General features: G+C 42.9%; 1 protein-coding gene across 5 annotated transcripts in view; it reads right to left on the reverse strand.

Moving 5' to 3' along the window:
- MTHFD1 (methylenetetrahydrofolate dehydrogenase, cyclohydrolase and formyltetrahydrofolate synthetase 1) overlaps positions 1 to 20,130 on the reverse strand; it is a 116,553-nt gene that overhangs the window by 31,432 nt on the left and 64,991 nt on the right. For all 5 annotated transcript variants that reach the window (XM_077464341.1, XM_077464342.1, XM_077464344.1 and 2 more), the window contains 2 exons: positions 18,717 to 18,791; positions 5,224 to 5,326 (listed from right to left, as the gene is read on the reverse strand). In XM_077464341.1, coding sequence (XP_077320467.1) covers positions 5,224 to 5,326; positions 18,717 to 18,791 — 178 coding nt within the window. The remainder of the gene's footprint in view (positions 1 to 5,223; positions 5,327 to 18,716; positions 18,792 to 20,130) is intronic.

Genomic DNA, 20,130 nt, shown 5'->3' on the forward strand with positions numbered 1-20,130 from the left:
AACCTCCTGCTATTTATAATCAGCAATGACAAAAATCTGGCTCTCTGGGTGAAATAACAAAGACAAAGCCAAATCTGCCATCTGTTTACCACCTTCAGTGATTTCACAAAGAAACGAATGGCTGACTGGCAGAACCCATTCACTCAATGTCAGGTGTGAATGCTCGCTGTGTGACTCTTGAAGCTAACAGACAATAATGTGCCCCCCACCTACCTAAAAAATCAGGTTCAGTCATATGGAATAAATCGCTGCTAGTTTTTGTGATTGTATCACTCATTATATCCTGTGAGAAATAAATTGAGTTCTTCCTTTATTATCCATTGCCTTTAAAGAAATAAATACTTTGTTTTCAAAAGTGCCGAGCGTCTACCAATGGGGAAGCACTGCTTCACTATAGACTCAGATACAAGTTTATAAAATAGCTGCAAGACTCAGGTTGAACCATAGGTGGATACTTCAGAGAATTTGAAGAACAAAAGCCAGATAACCGCAGGGTTCAAAAATAAATAAAGACCAGTTGCTGCGGGGTTCAGGAACAAGTATAGACTAGATGCTACGGGACTCAGGGTGAACCTTAGGTCAGATGTTGCAGGGCCAAATTCTGATGCTGCAGGGTTCAGGAACGACTATAGGCAGGATGCTGCAGAGTTCAGCAACATGTATAAGCTGGTTGCGGCAGGTCTCGGGATAACCATAGGTGGGAATCTGCAGGGGTTCAAGAACAAGTATAGGATGAGATGCAGAAAGGCTCAGAACAAATATAGCGGGACACTGCAGGGCTCAGAGAGAACCATAGGTGAGATGTTGCAGAGCTCAGACAGAACCATAGGTTGGATGTTGCAGAGCTCTTGGGGAAACCGAGCCAGATGCTGCAGAGTTCAGGAACAAGTATAGCGGGATGCTGCAGGGTTCAGAGATAACCATTAGGTGGGATGCTGCAGGGCTCAGAGAGAACCATTAGGTTGGATGCTGCGGGGCTCAGAGAAAACCATTAGGTGGGATGCTGCGGGGGTCAGAGAAAACCATTAGGTGGGATGCTGCAGGGCTCAGAGAGAACCATTAGGTGGGATGCTGCAGGGCTCAGAGAGAACCATTAGGTGGGATGCTGCAGGGCTCAGAGAGAACCATTAGGTGGGATGCTGCAGGGCTCAGAGAGAACCATTAGGTGGGATGCTGCAGGGCTCAGAGAGAACCATTAGGTGGGATGCTGCAGGGCTCAGAGAGAACCATTAGGTGGGATGCTGCAGGGCTCAGAGAGAACCATTAGGTGGGATGCCGCAGGGCTCAGAGAGAACCATTAGGTGGGATGCTGCAGGGCTCAGAGAGAACCATTAGGTGGGATGCTGCAGGGCTCAGAGAGAACCATTAGGTGGGATGCCGCAGGGCTCAGAGAGAACCATTAGGTGGGATGCTGCAGGGCTCAGAGAGAACCATTAGGTGAGATGCTGCAGGGCTCAGAGAGAACCATTAGGTGAGATGCTGCAGGGCTCAGAGAGAACCAAAGGTGGGATGCTGCAGGGCTCAGGAGGAACCATAGGTGGAATGCTGCAGGGCTCAAAGAGAACCATCGTGGGATGTTGCAGGGCTCAGGGAGAACCATAGGTTCGATGTGGCAGAGCACTTGGGGAAACTGAGCCAGATGCTGCAGCGTTCAGGAACAAGTATAGAATGAGATGCGAAAGGCTCAGAGCAAGTATAGCGGGATGCTGCAGGGCTCAGAGAGAACCATAAGTGTAATGCTGTAGAGCTCAGGGAGAACCATGGGTGGGATGCTGCAGGGATCAGAGGGGACCATGGGTGGAATGCTGCAGGGCTCAGAGGGGACCTTAAGTGGGATGCTGCAGGGCTCAGAGAGAACCATAGGTGGAATGCTGTAGAGCTCAGGGAGAACCATGGGTTGGATGCTGCAGGGCTCAGAGAGAACCATAGGTGGGATGCTGCAGGGCTCAGAGAGAACCATAGGTGGGATGCTGCAGGGCTCAGAGAGAACCATAGGTGGGATGCTGCAGGGCTCAGAGAGAACCATAGGTGGGATGCTGCAGGGCTCAGAGAGAACCATAGGTGGGATGCTGCAGGGCTCAGAGAGAACCATAGGTGGGATGTTACAGAGTTCTTAAAAAAAAAAATGCTGCAGAGTTTGGGAACAAGTATGGGATATGTGGCAAGGCTCTGAACAAGTATAGCAGGATGCTGCAGGATTCAGACAGAACCAAAGGTGGGATTCTGCAGGGCTCAGAAGGAACCGGAGGTGGGATGCTGCAGGGCTCAAGGAGAAACATAGGTAGGATTCTTCAGGGTTTGGGAACAAGTAAAGGATTGCAGGGCTCAGGGAAAACCATATGCATTGCACAGCTAGGCTCAGAAATCTTAATCTAGTGTCTGCTACCACAAGGAGCTTGGTAATATAGCTTGTCTGGGATTATAGGCATTCTAGTGGATATTTTGGTGAAGGCAGTGAGGAGCTGACAGTGTAGCAGTCAGAGGCATGCAATGATTTGTGATTACAGGCGATGCTCAGATACAGCAGAGGATGTAATGATGGTACACAATTTAGCAAAATTTGGGAAGCACAGCTTTAGAGTCTGATGAGATGTGATGAAGAAATTAACACTGCAACTGCTAAAATCTGAGATTTCACTAAATGTATCTTAACCACTGGTTGAAGGAAAGAAAATTGCTTGATTCCCTCCTGCTGCATATTGTTTTCCGACAGCGGGAGGTTTCCCAGTCGTCAGAATAAAATGATCATTACCAGCAGCTGCAACCACTGACAGTGATCAAAATCAGTACAACCAGCCTGCCCATACATGGATCGAAAGTCAGCAGAAACAAGACAAATTTTGACCCATATATGGCCGGCTTAACTGCCAAGGCAACTCTGCATCTCTTTGATGGTTGTAAGAAACTTCTCAGTACTGTTTTTTTTTTTAATTAAAACTTAAAACTTTCTGTATAGTAAAAAAGGAACCTGCAAAGGGGAGTGCCTCTCCATCACAAACAGAGGTTCACCAGGATATTAAAACAGGCAGAGATAATGCTTTGGTAAAAGTACTGAGCAAGTAGGTTGTGCCCCCTGCATGCATCTCAAGGATCCATAACCGGCTTTAACTGCATTATACCAATGGGGACTAAAGAGCAGAGAAATATTTTATGCTGCACATGAGGCTCTGAAGAGTTACCGCATTCTAATTACTACTGTAAATGATAACACACAATATTTCATATTTAAGCCTGACGTCTAAACAAACATCTGTTCTTTTGGGCTAAAAATAGCGCCTGAAAAACGCCTCCCGTGCAGTCCCAGTATGAAAGCCTGAGCACTTTCACACTGGGGCGCTACGCTGGCAGGACGTTAAAAAAAAGTGGACAGCCCACTGTGAACTCTTTCTTTTTCCGACTTCCTGAAGGCAACATAGCCAAGCTTAACATAGACTCTATGGGATACGCTACCCATTGTGCCAATGGGTAATATGCCTCATGCTCCCAGGCACAGGGGATACCCCCTATGGTCAGAAGAATAAGGCAATTTCCAGACCAGTTATTTGAATGGGCACCTGCAAAGCGCTTCAACATCATCACTAAAACGATACTAAAGCGCCGTCAAAACTAACGGCATTTTACCATCAACGCCACAGTGTGAAAGCAGCCTTAAACAATAAAGCCTACCCCTTTTTTTTGCATAACATGGTATACTGGAAGTACATGTTTGGTAAAAATTTTCACCAGTCCTCCCCCATACACTACTGCTAGGCTACGGCTGCGGGCTTCCACACTGCCTGCAGCCCAACCAGTAAAAATCAAAGCTTGTGCTGCCCGTGCCTGCATACCAATGTCCTACGGATTTAAATGGGGCACTGCTCCGGCTATATGGGTGCATGCTATTAAAGTGATTGTAAAGGCTCGTTTTAAAAAAACTAAACAAAAAAACAAATATGTTATACTTGCCCCCTCTGTGCAGTTGGTTTTGCACAAAGCAGCCTGGATCCTGCTCTTCTCTGGTCCCCCTTTGCTGCTCTTGGCCCATCCCTCCTATAGAGTGCCCCCTCAGCCAGCGGCTTTCTTTGGGGGCACCCCAGCCTAGTTAGAGCTTTGTGTAACCATTCCAACACAGAACCCCTGTAATTGGGGGGTGCTAAACACAGAAGGTTTTTTTATGTTAATGCAAAGAATGCATTAGGATAAAAACCTTCTGCCTTTACAACTCCTTTTATGTCTATAGGATGCGAGTGCACAAGCTCTGGCAACCCAGCACTAGACTTTTGCCAGTGAAGGAGGCCACAGTTATCAGATGTGGAGGGTGGACAAAATCTATGTATTGAGGGGGCTGAGGAAATTTTTTAAAAAACATGTACATGCCCTATAGCATTTAAAGGACACTGACAGGGCAAAATTAAAGCTGAAATCCTGGTAAATAAAGACACAAAATAATGCAGTTATGTATACAAGTTATGACATTTGTTTGTTCAATGTATATATTGTAAAGCTGGGCATAGATGGAGAGATTTTTCCTGTAACAATGGTTGCAGGAAAGATAATCGCTCAAATCCCCCATCAACACAGTCAGTTTTGAAGGGGAATCCCTGCCACGGAGCCATTGTGTTCTCCTGGCAGGAGGCGGGGGGAGCTGCCCTGGCCGAGAGAACACACAGTAAATATTACTAGCAGCTATAGACACTGGCAATAATAACATTAAAAATTCTGGTAGGCTGGTTGTACCCAAGTTGATTGAATGATCAACTTAGGCACAATCAGCCTGCCCATACGTGGTTTGAATCTCAGCCGATTCCTGTTGAACCGGCCAAGATTCTAACTGTCTATGGCCAGCTTAAGTGCCTAATTGTGTCTTGGAATTAGCCTCTTGCAATCCCCTATACAGCAGCCCCCAGATAGAAGAAGGGGCAGGACTGACTGTCAATCAGGTATGATGAATAAAAAGGTGTTCACAAGGAACATGATCATAGAAGGAGAAAGCAAAATGAGCAGAAAGGTAACTTCATCAATCTGCTGCTGCTCTTTTGCTGTCCAATCAACAGACTAGGCATGGACAGAAGACACTACTGTATTCTTTAGCCGTCACTGGTGTCATCCATCTGGATGTGTTGTGTGACAGAGCTGTGTAAACCTCTAGACTGGGTGGACAGAAATACAAATCCTTTGGTAGGTAAAACAGCTCTGAATAAATTAAATGTATGTATTTAGCTGTCGAAGCTCTTGCCTAGATACCTCTCTGCCACGTGATGGTGTCTGGATCGATGTCAAGACGTACAAACTTTGTGATTTCTTCTTCCGTTAAAGCTGTAGGGTCGGTCTTCTCAATGCCCAGTCTCTGTGCAAATGAAGTTATATCAATACAATGAAAGAATCTTGTTTTTCATATTAGATCAGACATTCAACCAAGCCAGTACATTTTGTTTTGCTCATTGAAAATATTGGGCTATAGCACACGCCAAAAGAACAATTCAATGCAAAATGTTGTTTGTTACATTGCATGTTAGTATCGCTACGCAGGAAAATAAATGTGTGATTAATGGGATTTAGCTCATTTTGTTCCCAATTCCTAAAGTCTACAGACTGTGAAGGAAAGGGAAAACTGAAGATTAGCCATTTCTTACTTAACTGTGAAGTAATGCAAAATTGTTTAGAGGGCACCCAGTCAAACTTTGGGGCACTAGAAAAAGCTGTGCTGAATTTATTGGACTGGAAGAACAAGAACTGCCATGTGCTGAGCATAGCTAAGAAATCAGCTTTAAATGCCAATTTTCTTACCCAAGTTAAAACCTAGCTCTTTTGATTTTGTATTTTTGTCTGTAAAATGGAAAAAAAGTTTTGTAAATAAAATCTGAATTAAAAAAATAAAATAAAAAAAAACAAAAAGCAAAAGCCTAGCTCCATCTAAAAGATATTATTTAGCTTTGGATGAAGTGGAAAAGACTTAACGAAAATTGTTACTTCTGTTCACGTACAAGAAAAAATTTCGAGTTTGTTCCTTCGAGAAATTTTCATTTGGAAAATCTGAATCAGATTTCGAAAGTTGTGTACACACTATATGAATATCAAATGATCGTGTCTCGTATGAAATTTTTCTTATGATTTTCTCATAGTGTGTACCCAACTGAGTGTCTGTCAGCATTTTATTGCCTTCTCTGCCCCTGTTAGGGTGTTGATAATCAATTAGCCTAGGACAGACTGGATGCAACCGTTTGCTTGCCTTTAACTGGTCTTTGGGGTGAAATTCCTCCCACATACAGCTATGAAAGGGCACTATTCCTCCCATTTCCTGCAATGATGGGGAACTATTATTCCTTCCACTGACACCCATTTTGCCAAGGCACTCTGGTTGAAAAATGCTGGTTTAAAGGAGATGAAAAACCTCCAAGTGAAGGTTTTAAAAGCAAGTACTGGGGGGGGGGGGGGGGGAGATCTACTGGATTATGCGTCTATTGCGATGTCTTGTCTTCCAATGTAATTTCTCTATCAAGTCACAGTTACCTTTGCAATAGACTCTTTCCAATAGTTCATTAACCTCCCTGGCGGTTTTCCCGAGTCTGTCTCGGGGTTAAAATTCAGTACCATTAGCGGTGACCCCGAGCCACACTCGGGATTGCATTGCAGGATCCTGGTGCAATATACTTAACTTGTCCCCAGGATCCTACGATGTCCCTCCGCTGCGACTGCGGGCTCTGTCCTTTGCCCGATGCCTCTGTGTGCCAGGCTCCATTCCCTGCGAGCGTTGCGACACACGGGGGCGGAGTCCAGCGGCAAATTCAAAATATTTAAAAATAATACATACAGTACACTGTAATCTTATAGATTACATTACTGTATGAAATTTCACATCCCTTTTATCCCTAGTGCTTTCTCCAATGCTCCGCATGCTGTTCTTTCTGCCTGGAAACTGGATTGTCCATAGCAACCAAAAAATGTCCCTTTACGTCAAAAGTGGTTTTAGACCAGCTAGAAAATAGTGATAGTAAAATTAGAACACTTGCAGAATTGAGCGATAGTGAATCGTGGGGAAATTGATTTTATTATTTTTATATTATTATTTTTTTAATAATTATATTTATGTATTATATTATAATTTATGATTTTGTGTTTCAAACTTTATCATACCTGGAATATCTATTAAGGCCCATACACACGATCAGACTTTTTGACAACAAACATGCAAATTAGCTGTTTTGGAGCAACATCCGACCGTGTGTACGCTCCATCGGACAAACTTTTTTGGTTTTCATCGGACTTTTGTTGGCTGTGCGAATGGACAAACTTTCTGGCAACAAAAGTCCGATGGAGCAAAGTCTGATCATGTGTACAGAAAACCATAGGACTTTTGTACAAACAGGCATGCTCAGAACCAATGCAAAAGATCAGACAACAATACAGAAGTTGACCAAAGGTGGCGGTAAAGAGCAGAAAAACCACATGATTTGGTGAAAGTTGGCTGAAAAAGTCCTGCTGTGTGTATGCAATACAAGTTCAGGGCAGACGCCCTTTGTACAAAAATCCAAGGGAAAGTTTTTACAAAGTCCTATCGTGTGTATGAGGCTTAATGCCCCGTACACACGATCCGAAAATCGTACGGAAAATACCGCTTTCGAAGCGATCGTACGATAATCGGATCGTTAGTACAGAGCTTTCGAGAGCCGATTAGGACAGTACATCCGATATTATTCTATCGGACATGCACGGAAATTTTTTTCGTACGATGCCAAATCGTACGATTTTCGTTTAATCAGTACAGCTATCGTTCGAAAATGCAATACAAATGCATTACAACACATGACATCACTTCCGAATTTTTTTTCTGTCGTGCGGGAATTTTCGTGACTTTAGTAAACTCATCAGATTCGATCTGAGATTAGCATGCAATGAAAAACAGACGATCATTCGTCCGATAATCTCATCGTGTGTATGGGGCATTAGACTCTTGTTTGGACAGATTAAACCACTTAAGAACCAGGCCTCTTTTTCAGACTCTGTGTTTGCATGTTTAAAACTGTTTTTTTGCTAGAAAATTACTTAGAACGCCCAAACATTATATATTGTTTTTTTGTCATTGCAATACTTTTTTTTCACACCATATTTGCGCAGCGTTCTTACAAGCGCACTTTTTTTGGGGAAAAAAAAAATCACTTTTTTGAATATAAAAAGACAACAGTAAAATTAGCCCAATGATACCCAACATTTCACACTTCAAAATTGCGCCCGCTCGTGGAATGGCGTCAAACTTTTACTTTAAAAAATCTCCATAAGCGACATTTTAAAAATTCTACAGGTTGCATGTTTTGCGTTACAGAGGAGGTCTATGGCTAGAATTATTGTTCTCGCTCTACCGATTGCGGCACGTGTGTGGTTTGACTACAGTTTTCATATGCGGGCGCTACTCACGTATAAGTTTGCTTCTGTGCGCGAGCTCGTCGGGACGGGGTGTTTTAAAAATATGTATTTTTTTTTCTTATTTTAATTTACTTGATTTTATTTATTTTTACACTGTTTAAAAAAAAATAATGGATCACTTATTCCTATTACAAGAAAAAAGCATGACAGGTCCTCTTAAATATGAGATCCTCAGATCTCATAATTGGACTTAAATGCAATAAAAAAAAATAAAAAAAAGGTAATTGAAAAAAAATGTTTTTAAGCTCTTGTACACACGACATTCTGACAACCAAATCTGTTGGATTTTGTCTGACGGATTTTGTCGGAAAAATTTTGCATACACACGGTCGGACAAAGTTGTCGGAAAATCCGATTGTACATAACGTGATGACGTTATTTCGTTACGACGGGACTACGTTCAGGCTAGTAGCCAATAACTTTGGTCTAGGAATTTGATCTGAGCATGCGTGGCACTTTGTCCGTTGGAGTAGGCTACACATGATCGGAGTATGTCCGATCAGAGCATTTTGTCGGAAAATGTTACCGGCAAGTTGGAAAAGTTGGTCCGTTGGATATTCCGATGGAAACAGTCCGATGGAGACCACACACAGTCGGAATATCCGACAAAATGGTCCGATAGGACACATTCCGTCGGAATCTCTGACCGTGTGTACAAGGGCTAAGAGGTATGGGTGGAAGTGACGTTTTGACGTCGCTTCTGCCCTCCTATGGTATAGAGACGAGTGGGGGCCATCTTATCCTCATCCATCTCCATACCCAGCAACAAGGAGGACCCGATCGCTTCCGCCGCTACCGACGGCTCTGGTAAGCGGCGGAGGGCGCTGGTGAGGGTCACCTCTCCTGCCGCCGATAACGGTGATCTCACGGCAAACCTGCCACGGAGACCACCATTATTGTAAACAGGACCGCCTCCTGTAAAGAGGGATATCTTGGTTGTAGCAGCAGCTACTGCAGTTACCGAGATATCCCTCTTCAAAGTACTGACGTATATATACAAGAGGCGGTCCTTAAGTAAGTAAATTTAGTTTAGGATAACCATTTCATACCTCCAAAATTATTAAAATATGACTGATAGGATTGAAATATCACTATGTGTCTGCGCACGTCAAGTTGAAGGGTCGGCTTTAAAGTACCCATAGACATTAGATGGGGTCAGAAAATTCAATAGTCGCATGGTCACTTTGTGAAATGACTGCAGCACAAACATGAACAATCACACCAGGTAAGCCTTTACATGTATGGCCTGTGCACCCCCTTCTGATATCAGCCCTCTCTTGGGGTAGCAATTGCAATCAGCTCGGAAAACCTATCTTGGGTGATTTTTTTTTTTTATTTCTCAAATGTTTGCCAGTGATCTTTGCCCAAGTTAGGGGTGGCCTTTAAACAAAGAAGTGTTTCCTAATATAACAATTCATGTGCAATGACTACCAAGTCCCACATATACTTTAATTATGCATCTACTTCACATCCGTCTAATACAGTCCTGTTTTTTTTAACAACGTAGGCTCAATTTGGCATCTACCTTGTATAATGAACTATTATAAAATCCCTAGCATAATTATTAGTCATCACCACCTATTGAGACTCCATGCACAAATATCCATTTATGGGAAAAATAAGCAATCTTGGATGTTGCTATGGAGATTTCTACATCACAGGAAATCCTGTGCCAACACAGGTGTAAAGGAAGTGCTATCACACACATGGCCACTATGGCTCGTCATGCTTTCAGTCTGCCTGTCATCATAATAGCACAATCCAGAAATGACATTAAACTACTAAAGCCCAAACCCCAGCTTACTATCTAGCTATATATACAATGCCTTGAAAAAGTATTCTTACCCTTTGAACACTGCCCTTTATGGAAGAGTGGCAAAAAGAAAAGCCATTATTGAAAGAAAGCTATAAGCAGACATCCCAACCTGCAAAAACTCATTTCAGGGAGGTGGGCGTGGCTTAAACCGTGCTACATATTGAGCGTGGCTTAAATGGGGTGTGGTTTTATACAGTCTGAGATGACTTACATAGTGCAGAATGTATTAATGTTAAAAAGGGAACGGACGGTGTCTGTAGTTCTTTATTTTTATTATTATCTTTTTTACAATTTTATTTGAATAATTTTTTACAAATTTTTTTTTTCACAATGATTGGGGATAGGGGTAGTGGACAGTGTCAGTAGAGCAGTGTGTCAGTTTTTTGTTTTTATTATTTTCTCTTTTACAATTTTGTTGTTTATCCCCTTCCTGCCGAGCGTATGCAGATGTGCGTACTCGGCTTCCGGGGGGTATGCCGGGATGATGCCCGGTACCGTTTTTTACAGCGGGCGATTGGCTATCCAGCCATAACAACCGAAGCGCACCGGGAGCACCGATGCACTGGCTGATGCCTCCGGCTGCTGGGGAGGAACTGGAACAAAGCCGTAATCAGCTTCGTTCCAGTCTCCCAATAGTAAACACGTAAGCAACGTCATAACGTCACTTCCTGTTTACTCGGCTGCCAAAGGCGCCGGTTTTAAAAAAATATACAGTATTCAGAATCGCTGTTTTCGGTGATCTGAATACTTTGAAGTGTAAATTAGGGATCGGGGGTCTTTTAGACCCCCGATCCCTCCATAAAGAGTACCTGTCACCACCTATTACTGTCACAAGGGATGTTTACATTCCTTGTGACAGCAATAAAAGTGATCAAATTTTTAATAAAAAAAAAAAAAAATGTATTCATTTTAAAATAAATAAAAAAACATTTTTTAAAGCGCCCGCCGCCCCCGCGAGCTCGCGAAGCAAAGAAAACGCATACGGAAGTCGCGCCCGCCAATGTAAACGGTGTTCAAATCACACATGTGAGGTATCGCCACGATCGTCAGAGCACTAGACCTCCTCTGTATCTGTAACGCTAACCTGGTAACCGTAAACAATTTTTTAAAGCGTCGCCTATTGAGATTTTTTAGGTACCGTACTTTGTCGTCATTCCACGAGTGCGTGCAATTATAAAGTGTGGCATGTTTGGTATCTATTTACTCGGCGTAACATTATCTTTCACATTATGCAAAAAATATGGGCTAATTTTACTGTTTCATTTTTTTTTAATTCATGAAAGTGTTCCTTTTCCCAAAAAGTTGCGTTTAAAACACCACTGCGCAAATACCGTGTGACATAAATTATTGCAACAATCGCTATTTTATTCTCTAGAGTCTCTGCTAAAAAAATATGTATAATGTTTGGGGGTTCCAAGTAATTTTCTAGCAAAAAATATGGATTTTAACTTGTAAACACCAAATGCCAAAAATAGGCTTAGTCATGAAAGGGTTATTTTCTTTAAATCATTTTTTAAAATATTTTTTTCACAGTGCTTCTGGGGAAGGGGGGAGTATGTGGCGGTGATGATGTTTTTATTCTTACATATTGTTTTTTTTTACAATTATTGGGGTGGTGTCATCAGTTATTTTTTTTTTTATATATATATATAAATTAATTTTTTTATTATTTTTGATTAAAAAAAAAAAAAAAAATTTTAATATATTTTTTGCATTTTTTTTTTTTAATCAACCCTATTGCGGGGGGGGGGGGGCTTTGGTAAGATATCAGGGGTCTAAACAGAACCCTGGCATCTCCCCTCTGAGGACAGAGATTCCCCAGTCCATTTCTAAGCATTGAAGATGAATGGACAGAAGACAGCGGCTCCTGTCCATTCATAAACTGAGTAGGGTAACACATAGGTTGCTCAGTATTCACAGGACACAGGAGCGATCTCGCTCACTGTGTCCAATTTGGAAAAGGAAGTGGCAGGTAAATGACCGGTCCCTTCCTCCGCTCTCCATCATGACAAATCCTGTACTCTTCCCCCGCTCTCCCTCTTCCCCCACAGCAGGCTTCCCACCTCTCCCTCCCACTGTGGGGGACGAGGGAGAGTGGAGGAGGACAGGGAGCCGGAGAAGAACAGAGGGGGGAGTGGGTGAAGGACAGGGGGGTAGAAGGATATGGAGGTGGGCTGGAGGAGGAGGATACAGGGAAAAGTTGGGGATAATCACTGCAGCAGGAGGGACAGCTGTGATCGCCGATCTCCCTGTATAGCTTTTTAGCCGACAGCCACAGGAGGGAGAGAAGGAGAAGCAGCTGTTAGCTATGCAGGGAGATCAAAGTTCACAGCTGTCCCTCCTGCTGCACCGATCATCCCCGACTGTGAACCAGGGAACCATCCAGGATCAGCTCCACATCCGGGATATCGGGCAGCACACTTGCAGGTGTCCAGGAGCCGCCCACGAAATGCGGTAGGCTCCCGCACCTCACGAGAGACTTGGGCTGTCTGCATAAGAAGTCATGTTTGCAGTTTGTGAGAAGCCATATGGGGGACACAGCAAACATGTGGCAGAAGGTGCTCTGATCAGATGCAACCAAATTGAACTTTTTGGCCTAAAAGCAAAACGCTGTGTGTGTGTGTGTGGGGGGGGGGAGGGAGACTAACAATGTATATCACCCTGAACACACCATCCCCACCGCAAAACATGGTGGTGGCAGCATCATGTTGTGGAGAAGCTTTTCTTCAGCAGGGATAGGGAAGCTGGTCAGAGTTGATGGGAAGATGGATGGAGCCAAATCCAAATACGGGACAATCTTAGAAGAAAACCTGTAAAGCCCCATACACACTATCAGATTTTCTGCTGATTTTTGTCTTCAGATTTACCAAAACCATGTAGTGCAAGGGTCGGCCTGATTGCTTACAAAACTGAAACTCCTAAGGTTTTACCTCATATTATATGGTTTTGGTAAATCTGAAGGAAAAAAATCAGCAGAAAATCTGATCGTGTGTATGGGGCTTTAGAGTCTGCAAAAGACTTGAGACTGCTGGAAGGTTCACCTTCCAGCAGAACAACAACCCTAAACATACAGCCAGAGCTACAATGGAATGGTTTAGATCAGGGATATGAAATTAGTGGACCTCCAGCTGTTGCAGAACTACAAGTCACATGAGGCATAGCAAGAATCTGACAACCACAAGCATGACACCCAAAGGCAGAGGCATGATGGGACTTGTAGTTTTGCAACAGCTGGAGGTCTGCTAATTGCATATCCCTGGTTGAAATCAAAGCGTATTTATGTGTTAGAATGGCCCAGTCAAAGTCCAAACCTAAATCAAATTGAGAATCTGTGGCAAGACTTGAAAATTGCTGTTCGGACACTCTCCACCCAATCTGACAAAGTTTGGGCTATTTTGCAAATAAGGCAATGTCTCTTCTTGCTGAGCCACCTAGAATGTTGGACAGCTCCCTGGACAATTCATTGAATGATAATGCCTTGAACTTTGTTGGTCTTTAACCTTGAACACTTCGCTCCTCCTATGAACTTCCTATTAAAGCCTTGGCTTTTCACTTTCTGCTTGCCGGACTATTGCGCCCTCTCCCGCCAGTATCTCACTCTTGTCAGTCTTGCTCCCATCTGTAAATTTACTATCACTTGTTACTGACCTTTGGCTTGCTCCTCAACTACACTTATTATCCCCATCTGCTACTCATCTCCTGGTCAGACTATTCTGGGTAGCGCGGCCTGCTACTAACACGCAGCAAAACCCATCTCCACCATTAGGACCTCTGGTGAGCACCGGTTAATACTTAGACTCTGTACCTCAGATAAGCCCATGTCATCCGCCAGAGTGACATGCTTCTGTACTTTTAGTGCCTTGAAAAAGTATTTACACCCCTTAAAATTTTCCACATTTTGTCATGTAACAAATAAAAATTTTAAATGTTTTATTGGGATTTTATGTGATAGACCAACACAAAGTGGCACATAATTGTAAAGTAGAAGGAAAATAATAAATAGCTATCAAATTTTTTACAAATAAATATCTGAAAAATGTGACGTGCATTTGTATTCAGACCCCAACTAAAATCTAGTGGAATCAACTGTCTTCAGACATCCACCTGTGTGCAATTTAATCTCAGTATAAATACAGATGTTCTGTGAAGCCCTCAGAGGTTTGTTAGAGAACCTTAGTGAACAAACAGCATCATTAAGGCCAAGGAACACACCAGACACGTCAGGGATAAAGTTGTTGAGAAGTTTAAAGCACGGTTAGGTTATAAAAAAAAAATCCCAAGCTTTGAACATCTCACGGATCACTTATTTGCTTGATTTAAGGTATCTATAGGGGTATTTTTATTTTTGTCAAAGAACACCAAAATTTGTATTAACTTGACATCTGCTCCTGTAGACATGTACCCCTTTCCCCCCTCCTTCAGAAAGTCCATGAGCAAGCAGATAACCATCAGACAGCACCATGCCCCCTGACAATTATTCACTATTAGTTGTTTTTCATGTATCGTGTTATCTTTCACGTCTCTCATGCCCCTAAGACTATTTTAAGTTGTTCTCATTAACATTCACAGCAAGAAAGCAGAAATCCAAAGCCAGCTACACTAGAAAATGAGACCATATTGTATAGAATGAGACTACGTCAAAAAACATTCCTAGAAAGACAAAATGGCAAAACAAACTGTTCAGGAATAGAAACAGCATAAGTACTGAGCGAGGAACATGTTTTTTTAAAAGGCAAAATATACTATTGGTAATCATTAAAGTAAACCTACATTTAAACCTACAAGTCACCTACATTCACACCCAAATTGAGTTTGACTGTAAACTGACTGTAGAAGCTGAAAAAAATAAAATAAAAAGGTAATGTCTCATGTTTTGTGAAAAGGGCTGCAATGTGTGATACACACTGCATTAGTACACATAAGTTAACCTTAGATAAGAACAAGTTGAATTTGCACAATTTTCAAAAGTTTGCAAACAAATGCAGTAAACACATGCCTTTCCAGAACATCCAGTTTATTTGTTCTGACCTTGGTATTAATGGGGAGAGTGTTGTTTTTTAAAAATATTTTTTTTTAAATTGTATTAACATCCTAGTTTACAGTTACAATACCATTTACTTAATTTAATCGTTTTCTATTAAGATTTTTTTTTTACTCATGGGAGCTTTGGATTGGAGACCTGATCAAGCTCCCAGTGCAGCTCTGCAGCAACAGATCATTTCTAATAAGGATCTCTTGCTGTATGCAGGGAAGGCAAGACTAAGAGGAAGTGCTGTGACATTGCACATGATGTCACTTCCTACGTAAACACAACGAGGAAGCTTATGTTTTCAATGTTCTGCTACTGAACGCTTCCATAGAGTGCCCTCATAGCAGGAGTATAAGCCAAGAAGCTGAGCAATTCTGTCACTGAAAGCTGCCAGTTTCAATGCTACAGCCTGCTGGAGCCAGTGTCACTAATATCTAATACACATGATCAGAAAATCAGATGGAAAATAACACTTTTGGAGCGATTATCTGATCATTGGTACACAGCTTTTGAGTGACAATTACGACAGGCAATGCAAAATTATCAGAGGGGACAAGCACTAAATGTTTCTCATTCGATAACAGAGCAATCGACTTTTGTTTAATCAGTACAGTATTTGTCAAGTAGCCAAGACTGTGCATGCTCTGATATAAAAGACTAGATTACAACACATTGCATTGCATCATCGCGGGACTTTGTATTCTATCTTAGGAACATTTTTGTAACTCCATTCACCTACTTGTTTTCAATTTGAGACTAGCATGCAAAAAACCAGACGCTCATTCGTCCGATAGTTTCATTGTGTGCACAAGGCTTAAGGAGGAAGTAAACCCTGATGAGTTTACTTCCTCTTTCATTCCCTGCAAAGGTAAAGCATAATGGACTACAACGCATCGCATAGTATCCCATTATGTGTCACTTACCTGACACAGGAGCCAGCGATGTCACCGTTGTCCCCTGCAGTCCGGCGCATCCATCTTCTCGGTGGGTCTCGCCGCTCCGCCGCTGTCATTCGGCGTAGCCGCGATGACGTCACTCCCACGCATGCGCATGGGAGCCGCCACGCGCGGCATAGTCGCCGTTGCTCAGTGCGCCGCTGTCTATGGCGCATGCTGTGCCTCTCTTTCGGCAAACATCTCCTAAACCGTGTAGGTTTAGGAGATATTTCTTGGACCTACAGGTAAGCCTTAATCTAGGCTTACCTGTAGGTCAAAGTGTGTTGTAAGGGTTTACAACCACTTTAAGTGTGCAGCCCTGATCAGAGTTCTGGAGTACAGTGGGGCCAGTGCTGGCAGGCCACTTGTTAAGCACCAGAGCCACATACTCAATCTGAAATTCTCAGGTACTGTATCTCACAAAAGTGAGTACACGCCTCACATTCATGTAAATATTTTATATCTTTTCATGTGACAACACTAAAGAAATTACACTTTGCTACAATGTAAAGTAGTGAGTGTACAGCTTGTATAACAATGTAAATTTGCTGTCCCCTCAAAATAACTCACACAGCCATTAATGTTTAAACTGCTGGCAAAAGTGAGTACACCCCTAAGTGAAAATGTCCAAATTGGGCCCAATTAGCCATTTTCCCTCCTGGTGTCATGTGACTCGTTAGTGTTACAAGGTCTCAGGTGTGAATGGGGAGCAGGTGTGTTAAATTATTGCTCTCACTCTCTCATACTGGACACTGGAAGTTCAACATGGCACCTCATGGCAGAGAATTCTCTGAGGATCTGAAAAAAAGAATTTTTGCTCTACATAAAGATGGCCTAGGCTATAAGAAGATTGCCAAGACCCTGAAACTGAGCTGCAGAATGGTGGCCAAGACAATACAACAGTTTAACAGGACAGGTTCCACTCAGAACAAGCCCCGCCATGGTAGACCTCAGAAGATGAGTGCACGTGCTCAGCGTCATATCCAGAGGTTGTCTTTGGGAAACAGACGTGCTGCCAGCATTGCTGAAGAGGTTGAAGGGATGGGGGGTCAGCCTGTCAGCGTTCAGACCATACGCCGCACACTGCATCAAATTGGTCTGCATGGCTGTCGTCCCAGAAGGAAGCCTCTTCTAAAAGATGATGCACAAGAAAGCCCGAAAACAGTTTGCTGAGGACAAGCTGACCACAGGACATGGATTACTGGAACCATGTCCTGTGGTCTGATGAGACCAAATTAAACTTATTTGGTTCAGATGGTGTCAAGCGTGTGTGGGGCCAATCAGGTGAGGAGTACAAAGACAAGTGTGTCTTGCCTACAGTAAATCCTGGTCTGGGACTGCATGAGTGCTGACGGCATTGGGAAGCCATGAATGCCAACATGCACTGTGACATACTGAAGCAGAGCATGATCCCCCTCCCTTCGGAGACTGGCCCGCAGGGCAGTATTCCAACATAACGACCCCAAACACACCTCCAAGATGACCACTGCCTTGCTAAAGAAGCTGAGGGTAAGGGTGATGGACTGGCTAAGCATGTCTCTGGACCTAAACCCTATTGAGCATCTGTGGGGCATCTTCAACGGAAGGTGGAGGAGTGCAAGGTCTCTAACATCCACCAGCTCCGTCATGGAGGAGTGGAAGAGGACTGCAGTGGCAACCTGTGAAGCTCTGGTGAACTCCATGCCCAAGAGGGTTAAGGCAGTGCTGGAAAATAATGGTGGCCACACAAAATATTGACACTTTGGGTTATTTTGAGGGGACAGCAAATTTACACTGTTATACAAGCTGTACAATCACTACTTTACATTGTAGCAAAGTGTCATTTCTTCAGTGTTGTCACATGAAAAGATATAATAAAAAATTTTACTAAAATATCAGGGGTGTACTCACATCCGACTTTGAAGTTAGACCCCAGCATGACTTTGGTATGACTTGCATTGACTTCTGTTACAGAAGTTGCATGCAAGTCATGCCAAAGTCGGACCAAAAGTAGTGCAGGAACCCTTTTTCTAAGTTAGGAGTGACACAAGTGGCACCGATTAGAACAGTTCAATTTCACAGAATGGGGTCCGACTTCTAATGGGACGAGTGGTCGCATTAGTGTGAACCGAGCCTTAAAGAATTTATGTAGCATCTAAAACTATCAGTCCTGCTCTGGGAAAAGAGGAGCATACGCAAGGCTCTTCTAGATAAAAATACAGTGGTGTCGTAGTACCTTCCCCTGCGTAGAACATTTTACCCACATTCCCAGAAGAAAGATGCAACAAAACTGCAGAAATTATTTCTTTGTATTTCATAATGCTTTACAATCTCAAGAAATTACAAAACATAGTATAATGCAGCATCAATGAGGACCTTTTCTGAAAAAAAATTAAAAGAAAATCAGTGGAAGTCGGTTTATAATCTCAGTAACATTTTAACCCTGTGCGTAATAAAGATTTCTAGGGACTAAAACACATCCCTGTACTAGGCAAAAACTCTCTTTAAAAGTCACTTTATCCTTTGCCTGGTTTGGTTTCATACAATATAGTCTTACCTTAAGCCTCCGGATCTGTATGTCTGAAAATCTGCGTACTCCACTGTTGGAAGGGACTAGGCGGTTGTAAAGGGCCTAAAGAACAACAGTAATTTTAGAAATGCAGGCAATGAAATTAAGTCTTTGCATTTTTTTTTCAGGGGGGTGCGGGTACCTAGTTACCCGCTCCCACTTCTGCTCGGATCGCCTAGGTGATCCTGATCCAAGCAACAGTTCTCTTCTTCCCCTCCCGCAGTCTTCTGGGACAAGTCACAGGTCATGAACCGCAGAGTGGCTCATGCATGCGCAGTGAGCACCCAGCTGTGAAGCCACAAGCAGCACAGCCAGCTGCCCACAGTTAAGATGCTGGTGTCGGGAACCCAAAGGCTAATGAAGAACTTGCTAAGGTGAGGACAGCACTGGACCCTGGACAGGTAAGTGTCCTGTTTTAAAAGTCAGCATCTACAGGATTTGTAGCTGCTGACTATTAATTTTTATTTTTTTTCCCTTCAGAGTGGAGAACCACTTTAATGCCATGCTATAAACCTAAAGTACACATGTACACAGCTGCAAGGGGGCCATACAGCATGCAAGAGTATACAGAATTTGTGTGGAAACTTCTGTGGGATCCATAGCTGCTGTGTTAGGGTGTTACTCCAGTACTGAGGTATAACTGTGTACAGATGCATCCAATAATTGTCTTCTGTGGACAGCTATATACAGCAACCACAGCTCCGGGGGGGTTTACAAAGGTTCTGTATGCTCTTTCATGCTGTATTGCCTCCTTGCAACCGCATGCATGAGCCCCAAATGTTGTGTTCTAACTTGTTATTAATTTATTATAAATACATCTATTCTGCTTCTCTGTGCATCCATAAGAGTCACATGCTTACAGTACATTTAACGAGACCATCACTATGACACTAACTTCTTCATCAACTTGGGTGGCTGTCAGCAGCTGCTGAAGAGGCCACTTGAAGTTTCCCTGCACTATATTGCCCTCCCCACAGTCACAGCAGCTACTCTGCCAGCTGTTTTATAGGGGTCCCTAAATCCTGCAGACAAGTTCATGTGCTTTAACTGAGCACAATACAAAGCTCTCAATAGGACCCTATTAAGAGCCATGTTTTGCACCCAGAAATCACTGACCAGTGCGTGCAGCTGAGGCTCAGTCTTTTAAGTGGCACTCTACTTCTGCCCTTTAACCACTCTACACCTGCCATATACCGGTACATTATGGGAGTGGTTAAAGTGTGGGGCAATGCAGGACTTTTATTTATACTACTTGAAATTGTCTAAAAAGTCACTTTATATGGCCCCATCTGTACATCACAGTCACAGATAACTCATTTAGTCACTGTTTAAAGCTCCTGGGTCATGGATAATTGGATGATTGATGTACATGGCTCAATACTCTCAATCTTGCTGCTACTGA

This window comes from Lithobates pipiens, unplaced genomic scaffold (genome assembly GCF_037356315.1).
Source record: "Lithobates pipiens isolate NorthernLeopardFrog02 unplaced genomic scaffold, aLitPip1_a1.2 Scaffold_30, whole genome shotgun sequence".
NCBI lineage: Eukaryota > Metazoa > Chordata > Amphibia > Anura > Ranidae > Lithobates > Lithobates pipiens.